At 49.3% G+C, this 12,434-nt stretch overlaps 1 protein-coding gene across 1 annotated transcript in view; it reads right to left on the bottom strand.

Moving 5' to 3' along the window:
- LOC123755068 (uncharacterized) overlaps nucleotides 1-8,082 on the bottom strand; it is a 155,299-nt gene extending 147,217 nt beyond the window's left edge. The window contains exon 1 of the mRNA XM_045737540.2: nucleotides 7,760-8,082. Within this exon, the coding sequence (XP_045593496.1) occupies nucleotides 7,760-7,823 (64 nt within the window). The 5' untranslated portion in view covers nucleotides 7,824-8,082. The remainder of the gene's footprint in view (nucleotides 1-7,759) is intronic.
- Between the last annotated feature and the right edge of the window lie 4,352 nt (nucleotides 8,083-12,434).

A 12,434-nucleotide genomic window follows, 5' to 3' on the forward strand; every position in this document is an offset into this window, starting at 1 on the left:
AGGTGCCACACACATTTAGTGGCAGGTGCTGAGGACTGCTAGGTGACACACATTCAGTAGTTGGTGCTGAGGACTGCTTTGCGACACACATTCAGTGGCAAGTGCTGAGGAATGCTAGGTGACACACAAATTCAGTGTCAGGAGCTGAAGACTGCTATGTGACACACACATTCAGTGTCAGGTGCTGAGGACTGCTACGTGAAACATACATCCAGTGTCAGGTGCTGAGGACTGCTATGTGACACATACATCCAGTGTCAGGTGCTGAGGACTGCTATGTGACACATACATCAAGTGGAGGGAGCTGAGGACTGCTAGGTGAAACATACATCCAGTAGCAGGAGCTGATGACTGCTAGGTGACACACATTCAGTGTCCTGTGCTGAGGACTGCTAGGAGACACAGACATTCAGTGTCAGGTGCTGAGGACTGGTAGGTGATACACATTCATTGCCAGGTGCTGAGGACTGCTAGGTGACACACAAATTCAGTGTCAGGTGCTGAGGACTGCTAGGTGACACACACATTCAGTGGTAGGAGCTGAGGACTGCTAGGTGAGACACACATCCAGTGTCAGGTGCTGAGGACTGCTAGGTGACACATACATCCAGTGGCAGAAGCTGAGGACTGCCAGGAGACACATACATTCAGTGTCAGGTGCTGAGTACTGCTATGTGAAATATACATCCAGTGTCAGGTGCTGAGGACTGCTACGTGACACATACATCCAGTGGCAGGAGCTGAGGAGTGCCAAGAGACACAGACATTCAGTGTCAGGTGCTGAGGAATGCTAGGTGACACACACATTCAGTGTCAGGTGCTGAGGACTGCTAAGAGACACAGACATTCAGTGGCTGGTGCTGAGGACTGCTAGGTGAATCACACATTCAGTGTCAGGTGCTTAGGACTGCTAGTTGACACAGACATTTAGTGTCAGGTGCTGAAGACTGATAGGTGACACACATTCAGTAGTTGGTGCTGAGGACTGCTAGGTGACACACATTTAGTGCCAGGTGCTGAGGACTGCTAGGTGACACACATTCAGTGGCAGGAGCTGAAGACTGCTAGGTGACCCATACATTCAGTATCAGGAGCTGAGGACTGATAGGTGACACACATATTCAGCGCCAAGTGGTGAGGACTGCTAGGTGACACACACACATTCCGTGTCAGGTGCTGAGGACTGCTAGGTGACACACACATTCAGTATCAGGAGCTGAGGACTGCAGGTTGACACACACATTCAGTATCAGGAGCTGAGGGCTGCTAAGTGACACACACATTCAGTATCAGAAGCTGAGGACTGCTAGGTGACACATTTAGTGGCAGGTGCTGAGGACTGCTAGGTGACACACATTCAATATCAGAAACTAAAGATGCCTAGGTGACACACAATCAGTACCAGGTGCTGAGGACTGCTAGGTGACACACACGTTCCATGTCAGTTGCTGAGGACTGCTAGGTGACACACATTCTGTGTCAGGTGCTCAGGACTTTAAGGAGACACACACAGTGACGGGATGAGGACTGCTAGGTGACACACATTCTGTGTCAGGTGCTCAGGACTTTAAGGAGACACACACAGTGACGGGATGAGGACTGCTAGGTGACACACATTCAGTGGTTGATGCTGAGGACTGCTAGGTGACACACATCCAGTGGCAGGTGCTGAGGACTGCTAGGTGACACACATTCAGTGTCAGGTGCTAAGGACTGCTAGGTGACACATATTCAGTAGTTGGTTCTGAGGACTGCTAGGTGACACACATTCAGTGGCAAGTGCTGAGGAATGCTAGGTGACACACATTCAGTGGCAGGAGCTGAAGACTGCTAGGTGACACACACATTCAGTGGCATGAGCTGAGGACTGCTAGGTGACACACATTTAGTGTCCTCTGCTGAGGACTGCTAGGAGACACAGACATTCAGTGTCAGGTGCTGAGGACTGGTAGGTGACACACATTCAGTGGCAGGAGCTGAGTACTGCTGGGTGACACACACATACAGTGGTAGGAGCTGAGGACTGCTAGGTGACACACACATCCAGTGTCAGGTGCTGAGGACTGCCAGGAGACACAGACCTTCAGTGTCAGGTGCTGAGGACTGCTCGGTGACACACAAATTCAGTGTCAGGTGCTGAGGACTGCTAGGTGACACACACATTCAGCGTCAGGTGTTGATGACTACTAGGAGACACAGACATTCAGCGTCAGGTGCTGAGGACTCCTAGGTAACACGCACATTCACTGTCAGGAGCTGAGGACTGCTAGGTGACACACACATTCAGTGTCAGGTTCTGAGGACTGGTAGGAGACACAGCCATTCAGTGGCTGGTGCTGAGGACTGCTAGGTGACACACACATTCAGTGTCAGGTGCTGAGGACTGCTAGTTGACACAGACATTTAGTGCCAGGTGCTGAGGACTGCTAGGTGACACACACACATTCCATGTCAGGTGCTGAGGACTGCTAGGTGACACACATTCAGTGGCAGGTCTGAGGACTGCTAGGTGACACACATTCAGTGTCAGGTGCTGAGGACTGCTATTTGACACACATTCAGTGGCAAGTGCTAAGGAAGGCTAGGTGACACACACATTCAGTGGCAGGAGGTGAAGACTGCTGGGTGACACACACATACAGTGGTAGGAGCTGAGGACTGCTAGGTGACACACACATCCAGTGGCAGAAGCTGAGGACTGCCAGGAGACACATACATTCAGTGTCAGGTGCTGAGTACTGCTATGTGAAATATACATCCAGTGTCAGGTGCTGAGGACTGCTACATGACACATACATCCAGTGGCTGGAGCTGAGGAGTGCCAAGAGACACAGACATTCAGTGTCAGGTGCTGAGGAATGCTAAGAGACACAGACATTCAGTGGCTGGTGCTGAGGACTGCTAGGTGAATCACACATTCAGTGTGAGGTGCTTAGGACTGCTAGTTGACACAGACATTTAGTGTCAGGTGCTGAAGACTGATAGGTGACACACATTCAGTAGTTGGTGCTGAGGACTGCTAGGTGACACACTTTTAGTGCCAGGTGCTGAGGACTGCTAGGTGACACACATTCAGTGGCAGGAGCTGAAGACTGCTAGGTGACCCATACATTCAGTATCAGGAGCTGAGGACTGATAGGTGACACACATATTCAGCGCCAAGTGGTGAGGACTGCTAGGTGACACACACACATTCCGTGTCAGGTGCTGAGGACTGCTAGGTGACACACACATTCAGTATCAGGAGCTGAGGAGTGCAGGTTGACACACACATTCAGTATCAGGAGCTGAGGGCTGCTAGGTGACACACACATTCAGTATCAGAAGCTGAGGACTGCTAGGTGACACATTTAGTGGCAGGTGCTGAGGACTGCTAGGTGACACACATTCAATATCAGAAACTAAAGATGCCTAGGTGACACACAATCAGTACCAGGTGCTGAGGACTGCTAGGTGACACACACGTTCCATGTCAGTTGCTGAGGACTGCTAGGTGACACACATTCTGTGTCAGGTGCTCAGGACTTTAAGGAGACACACACAGTGACGGGATGAGGACTGCTAGGTGACACACATTCTGTGTCAGGTGCTCAGGACTTTAAGGAGACACACACAGTGACGGGATGAGGACTGCTAGGTGACACACATTCAGTGGTTGGTGCTGAGGACTGCTAGGTGACACACATCCAGTGGCAGGTGCTGAGGACTGCTAGGTGACACACATTCAGTGTCAGGTGCTAAGGACTGCTAGGTGACACATTCAGTAGTTGGTTCTGAGGACTGCTTGGTGACACACATTCAGTGGCAAGTGCTGAGGAATGCTAGGTGACACACATTCAGTGGCAGGAGCTGAAGACTGCTAGGTGACACACACATTCAGTGGCATGAGCTGAGGACTGCTAGGTGACACACATTTAGTGTCCTGTGCTGAGGACTGCTAGGAGACACAGACATTCAGTGTCAGGTGCTGAGGACTGGTAGGTGACACACATTCAGTGGCAGGAGCTGAGTACTGCTGGGTGACACACACATACAGTGGTAGGAGCTGAGGACTGCTAGGTGACACACACATCCAGTGTCAGGTGCTGAGGACTGCCAGGAGACACAGACCTTCAGTGTCAGGTGCTGAGGACTGCTCGGTGACACACAAATTCAGTGTCAGGTGCTGAGGACTGCTAGGTGACACACACATTCAGCGTCAGGTGTTGATGACTACTAGGAGACACAGACATTCAGCGTCAGGTGCTGAGGACTCCTAGGTAACACGCACATTCACTGTCAGGAGCTGAGGACTGCTAGGTGACACACACATTCAGTGTCAGGTTCTGAGGACTGGTAGGAGACACAGCCATTCAGTGGCTGGTGCTGAGGACTGCTAGGTGACACACACATTCAGTGTCAGGTGCTGAGGACTGCTAGTTGACACAGACATTTAGTGCCAGGTGCTGAGGACTGCTAGGTGACACACACACATTCCATGTCAGGTGCTGAGGACTGCTAGGTGACACACATTCAGTGGCAGGTCTGAGGACTGCTAGGTGACACACATTCAGTGTCAGGTGCTCAGGACTGCTATTTGACACACATTCAGTGGCAAGTGCTAAGGAAGGCTAGGTGACACACACATTCAGTGGCAGGAGGTGAAGACTGCTGGGTGACACACACATACAGTGGTAGGAGCTGAGGACTGCTAGGTGACACACACATCCAGTGTCAGGTGCTGAGGACTGCCAGGAGACTCAGACCTTCAGTGTTAGGTGCTGAGGACTGCTCGGTGACACACACATTCAGTGTCAGGTGCTGAGGACTGCTAGGTGACACACACATTCAGCGTCAGGTATTGATGACTACTAGGAGACACAGACATTCAGCGTCAGGTGCTGAGGACTGCTAGGTAACACGCACATTCACTGTCAGGAGCTGAGGACTGCTAGGTGACACACACATTCAGTGTGTGTCCTACCAGTCTGAGGACTGGTAGGAGACACAGCCATTCAGTGGCTGGTGCTGAGGACTGCTAGGTGACACACACATTCAGTGTCAGGTGCTGAGGACTGCTAGTTGACACAGACATTTAGTGTCAGGTGCTGAAGACTGCTAGGTGACACATTCAGTAGTTGGTGCTGAGGACTGCTAGGTGACACACATTCAGTGGCAGGTGCTGAGGACTGCTAGGTGACACACACATTCAGTATCAGGAGTTGAGGACTGCTAGGTGACACACATTCTGTATCAGAAGCTGAGGACTGCTAGGTGACACACACATTTAATGGCAATGTGCTGAGGACTGCTAGGTGAAACACACATTCAGCGGTAGGAGCTGAGGACTGCTAGGTCACACACACATTCAGTGGCAGGAGCTGAGGACTGCTAGGTGACATACACATTCAGTGTCAGGTACTGAGGACTGCTAGGTGACACACACATTCAGTGGCTAGTGCTGAGGACTGCTAGGTGACACACAAACATTTAGTCGCAGGTGCTGAGGACTGCTAGGTGACACACATTCAATATCAGGAGCTGAGGATTGATAGATGACACACATATTTAGTGCCAGGTGCTGAGGACTGCTACGTAACACATATTCAGTGGCAGGAGCTGAAGACTGCTAGGTGACACATACATTCAGTATCAGGAGCTGAGGACTAATAGGTGACACACATATTCAGTGCCAAGTGCTGAGGACTGCTAGGTGACGCACCCACACATTCTGTGTCAGGTTCTGAGGACTGCTAGGTGACACACACATTCAGTATCAGGAGATGAGGACTGCTAGGTGACACACATTTAGTATCAGAAGCTGAGGACTGCTAGGTGACACACATTCAATATCAAAAGCTGAAGATGCCTAGGTGACACACATTCAGTGCCAGGTGCTGAGGACTGCTAGGTGACACACACACATTCCATGTCAGGTGCTGAGGACTGCTAGGTGACACACATTCAGTGTCAGGTGCTGAGGACTGCTATTTGACACACATTCAGTGGCAAGTGCTAAGGAAGGCTAGGTGACACACACATTCAGTGGCAGGAGGTGAAGACTGCTGGGTGACACAGACATTCAGTGTCAGGTGCTGAGGACTGCTACGTGACACATACATACAGTGTCAGGTGCTGAGGACTGCTACGTGACATATACATCCAGTGTCAGGTGCTGAGGACTGCTATGTGACACATACATCCAGTGTCAGGTGCTGAGGACTGTTAGGTGATACACACATCCAGTGTCAGAGGCTGAGGACTGCTAGGTGACACACACATTCAGTGTCAGGTGCTCAGAACTGCTTGGTGACACACACATTCAGCGTCAGGTGCTGAAGACTGCTAGGTGATACACATTCAGTAGTTGGTGCTGAGGACTGCTACGTGACACACATTCAGTTGCAGGTGCTGAGGACTGCTAGGTGACACTCATTCAGTAGTTGGTGCTGAGGACTGCTTGGCGACACACAATCAGTTGCAAGTGCTGAGGAATGCTAGGTGACACACAAATTCATTGGCAGGAGCTGAAGACTGCTAGGTGACACACACATTCAGTGTCAGGTGCTGAGGACTGCTACGTGAGACATACATCCAGTGTTAGGTGCTGAGGACTGCTACCTGAAACATACATCCAGTTTCAGGTGCTGAGGACTGCTAGGTGACACACATTCAGTAGTTGGTGCTGAGGACTGCTTGGCGACACACATTCAGTGGCAAGTGCTGAGGAATGCTAGGTGACACACACATTCAGTGGCGGGAGCTGAAGACTGCTAGGTGACACATACATTCAGTATCAGGAGCTGAGGACTGATAGGTGACACACATATTCAGCGCCAAATGCTGTGGACTGCTAGGTAACACACATTCAGTGGGAGGAGCTGAAGACTGCTAGGTGACACATTCAGTATCAGGAGCTGAGGACTGATATGTGACTCACATATTCAGCGCCAAGTGCTGAGGACTGCTAGGTGACACACACATTCAGTATCAGGAGCTGAGGACTGCTAGGTGACACACACATTTAATGGAAGGTGCTAAGGACTGCTAGGTGACACACATTCAATATCAGAAGCTGAAGACGCCTAGGTGACACACATTCAGTGCCAGGTGCTGAGGACTGCTAGGTGACACACATTCAGTATCAGGTGCTGAGGACTGCTAGGTGACACACACATTCAGTGCCAGGTGCTGAGGACTGCTAGTGGACACATTCAGTGCCAGGTGCTGAGGACTGCTAGGTGACACACACATTCAGTGGCAGGAGCTGAGAACTGCTAGGTGACACATACATTCAGTGTCAGGTGCTGAGGACTGCGAGATGACATACATCCAGTGTCAGGTGCTGAGGACTGCTAGGTGAAACATACATTCAGTGTCAGGTGCTGAGGACTGCTAGGTGACACACATTCAGTGTCAGGTGCTGAGGACCGCTAGGTGACACACATTCAGTGTCAGGTGCTGAGGACCGCTAGGTGACACACACATTCTGTGGCTGGTGCTGAGGACTGCTAGGTGACACACATTCAGTGCCAGGTGCTAAGGACTGCTAGGTGACACAGTAACCTACAGTGCCAGGTGCTGAGGACTGCTACGAGACACAGTAACCTACCGTGCCAGGTGCTGAGGACTGCTAGGAGGCACAGTAACCTACCGTGGCTGGTGCTGAGGACTGCTAGGAGACACAGTAACCTACTGTGCCAGGTACTGAGGACTGCTAGGAGACACAGTAACCTACCGTGCCAGGTACTGAGGACTGCTAGGAGACACAGTAACCTACCGTGCCAGGTGCTGAGGACTGCTAGGAGACACAGAAGTATTCTTGTTGTATATTTCCCTCCCATGATGAGCGCGGAGCACTAGAACCTTCTAGTTAATAAGTCACTAACACCAAACTTTAGTTGAAGCATCTGTTCTGTTAACTAATTTATCAACTTTTATTCACTTCTACCCAGTACCACAATATGTAAGGCATCAATTTTAACAAATACATTATGCAAAACAATCAGTTTTTTCTGCCTGATAACTGACTATGCACAAGGTGGAAGCGTGTGGTGGGTGGGTGTTGAGGAGAGCAGCGGCGCACCTCCTACCCGCCCGACCGCTGACAACTGACTGAGGAGATATTCACACAAGAGCAATAGACATGTTTCTCTCTGACTCCAATTAAAAAGACCCTAGCAATTGTATTATTCACAACTGTATAAATTAGAAGATATCCTTTCATTATACATCTCTTAATTATTCAATAAGGCATGCTATATATAAATATATAATTGTCTGACGTAGTAGAGAGCACAGAATTATCATCAGTTTAGGTAATCGTACGCCAGGCAGCGGGTCGCGGGACGCGGTTGTCATGGTAACACACGTGGCCACAGACGCCAAATTTCCCCCTCGCGGCCACTATGGTCGCTGTTTACTATTTTTATGAATGAAAACTCCTCATATATTTATAAGATGAATAGTTAAAAGATTGATATAAACACATACACATTGTTAAACTGATTTTCTTTCATATATCAACAAATATTTTCTAGTAATGTATAATACAGAATTATAATTACAATATAATATATATTATTAATACATAGTATAATATATTATTAATACATAGTATAATATATATTATTAATATAGTAAAATATAATAAATCTAATTATAATTATAATATAATTATAGTCAGGAGACTTGTTGACATGCGAAGTGTAATCTGCTATGTCAACGGTGTCATTAAACTGGCTCCATTTGCTGCCTAAAATAGATTCAATGGTGCTACTGATATTTATTACAAAAATAGAGGGAAACTCCATCAAAAACAGTTGTGGCTCAGCAACGCATGTGCGTTGCTGAGCCACTGCAACCTCCCCTCTCTCCCAGTCCTTCCCACCATTCCCCTCCCCCCCCCCCTCACCCGTCTCCTAGTCCTCCCCACCATTCCCCACTCCACCGTCCCCTCGTCCTCCCCACCATTCCCCACTCCCTCGTCCTCTCGTCCTCCCCACCATTCCCCCTCCCCCGTCCTCTCGTCCTCCCCACCATTCCCCACTCCACCGTCCTCTCGTCCTCCCCACCATTCCCCACTCCCCCGTCCTCTCGTCCTCCCCACCATTCCCCACTCCCTCGTCCTCTCGTCCTCCCCACCATTCCCCACTCCCTCGTCCGATACCTTCCCAGATAGTCTGATGTTCCCATCACTGAAATATAAGAAAAACGGTTAAAAAATGAAATGAAAATATGAAAAAATAAAATAAACCATACCCAGAAAATGAACGGTAAGGTAAACAACACAGCTCAATTCCAATGCAATTCACACAAAATAATTAAATCAAAATGAAAATAAATCAAAATCAATGAAAATTCAATTCATCAATGCAATCGGAAACAAGAAATGGAATTCGTGACATATTTATTATAGCGTGCATGTTGCTATTATGTTCAACAGATGGCGCTGTTTTTCAGAAACGCATGTTTTTACCTGTCACAGGGATGACATCGATATAATAGGTATACAGAAATACGCGCTTATTCGAATACAACGTTGTGTCAAAATTTCAAAGCAATCGGTAAGGAACGTTCGGAGATCACAACGTGTGTTGCTCTTACATGCAACAGATGGCGCTGTTTTTCAAAAAAAACATGTTTTGTCCTGTCACAGGTGAGGCATGCATATAGTAGATATATAAAAAGACGCGCCTATTCGAATGCAACGTTGTGTAAAAATCGGTAATCGAGGTTATGAAGACACACACAGAGATCACACTAATGTGATGCATCAAATGAACAAATCCACAAGGGCAGTGACGAGGATTCGAACCTGCGTCTGGGAGCATCCCAGACACTGCCTTAATCGACTGAGCTACGACAGGGTAAAAGGGTTTAAACCGAAGTTCTACTGACCTTACTGGATACCGTAGCCTCTCCGAGGCACAAACAAGGCTTTTACACAGACAGTCAGGACTGGCTGTCATACTTGACACAGAGCCAGCAGACAGTCAGGGCTGGCTGTCACACATGACACACAGCCAGCAGAGTCATGGCTGTCATTCATGACACAGAGCCAGCAGACAGTTAGGGCTGGCTGTCATACATGACACAGAGCCAGCAGACAGTCAGGGCTGGCTGTCATACGTGACACAGAGCCAGCAGACAGTCAGGGCTGGCTGTCATACGTGACACAGAGCCAGCAGACAGTCAGGGCTGGCTGTCATACGTGACACAGAGCCAGCAGACAGTCAGGGCTGGCTTTCATACGTGACAAAGAGCCATCAGACAGTCAGGGCTGGCTGTCATACGTGACAGAGCCAGCAGACAGTCAGTGCTGACTGTCACACATGACACAGAGCCAGCAGACAGTCAAGGCTGGCTGTCACACGTGACACAGAGCCAGGACAGTCAGGGCTGGCTGTCATACGTGACACAGAGCCAGCAGACAGTCAGGGCTGTCATACGTGACACAGAGCCAGCAGACAGTCAGGGCTGGCTGTCACACGTGACACAGAGCCAGCAGACAGTCAGGGCTGGCTGTCACACGTGACACAGAGCCAGGACAGTCAGGGCTGGCTGTCATACGTGACACAGAGCCAGCAGACAGTCAGGGCTGTCATACGTAACACAGAGCCAGCAGACAGTCAGGGCTGGCTGTCACACGTGACACAGAGCCAGCAGACAGTCAGGGCTGGCTGTCACACGTGACACAGAGCCAGCAGACAGTCAGGGCTGTCATACGTGACACAGAGCCAGCAGACAGTCAGGGCTGGCTGTCACACGTGACACAGAGCCAGCAGACAGTCAGGGCTGGCTGTCACACGTGACACAGAGCCAGCAGACAGTCAGGGCTGGCTGTCACACATGACACAGAGCCAGCAGACAGTCAGGGCTGGCTGTCATACGTGACACAGAGCCAGCAGACAGTCAGGGCTGTCATACGTGACACAGAGCCAGCAGACAGTCAGGGCTGTCATACGTGACACAGAGCCAGCAGACAGTCAGGGCTGTCATACGTGACACAGAGCCAGCAGACAGTCAGGGCTGGCTGTCACACGTGACACAGAGCCAGCAGACAGTCAGGGCTGGCTGTCACACGTGACACAGAGCCAGCAGACAGTCAGGGCTGGCTGTCACACGTGACACAGAGCCAGCAGACAGTCAGGGCTGGCTGTCACACGTGACACAGAGCCAGCAGACAGTCAGGGCTGGCTGTCACACGTGACACAGAGCCAGCAGACAGTCAGGGCTGGCTGTCACACGTGACACAGAGCCAGGACAGTCAGGGCTGGCTGTCATACGTGACACAGAGCCAGCAGACAGTCAGGGCTGTCATACGTGACACAGAGCCAGCAGACAGTCAGGGCTGGCTGTCACACGTGACACAGAGCCAGCAGACAGTCAGGGCTGGCTGTCACACGTGACACAGAGCCAGCAGACAGTCAGGGCTGGCTGTCATACGTGACACAGAGCCAGCAGACAGTCAGGGCTGGCTGTCACACGTGACACAGAGCCAGCAGACAGTCAGAGCTGGCTGTCACACGTGACACAGAGCCAGCAGACAGTCAGGGCTGGCTGTCACACGTGACACAGAGCCAGCAGACAGTCAGAGCTGGCTGTCACACGTGACACAGAGCCAGCAGACAGTCAGGGCTGGCTGTCACACGTGACACAGAGCCAGCAGACAGTCAGGGCTGGCTGTCACACGTGACACAGAGCCAGCAGACAGTCAGGGCTGGCTGTCACACGTGACACAGAGCCAGCAGACAGTCAGGGCTGGCCGCCCAAGCACAACATATCCTCTTCCTTTTCCCAAAATCTTTTCTGTGATGGAATTACCAAATGCAATGAATTGACGGCGGCCATTTATAAGCTTCACGACCATTGGAAAATTGTCTCGAATATTTGCAACCACATGAATTTATATTTTTTTTACCTCCCTACACACACACACACACACACACACACACACACACACACACACACACACACACACACACACACACACACACACACACACACACACACACATATATATATAAATATGTATATATATATATATATATATATATATATATATATATATATATATATATATATATATATATATATATATATATATATATATATATATATATGTCGTACCTAATAGCCAGAACGCACTTCTCAGCCTACTATGCAAGGCCCGATTTGCCTAATAAGCCAAGTTTTCTTGAAATAATATATTTTCTCTAATTTTTTTCTTATGAAATGATAAAGCTACCCATTTCATTATGTATGAGGTCAATTTTTTTTTATTTTAGTTAAAATTAACGTAGATATATGACCAAACCTAACCAACCCTACCTAACCTAACCTAACCTATCTTTATAGGTTAGGTTCGGTTAGGTAGCAGAAAAAGTTAGGTTAGGTTAGGTTAGGTAGGTTAGGTAGTCGAAAAAACATTAATTCATGAAAACTTGGCTTAT

The sequence above is a fragment of the Procambarus clarkii genome, chromosome 28 (assembly GCF_040958095.1).
Source record: "Procambarus clarkii isolate CNS0578487 chromosome 28, FALCON_Pclarkii_2.0, whole genome shotgun sequence".
Lineage (NCBI taxonomy): Eukaryota > Metazoa > Arthropoda > Malacostraca > Decapoda > Cambaridae > Procambarus > Procambarus clarkii.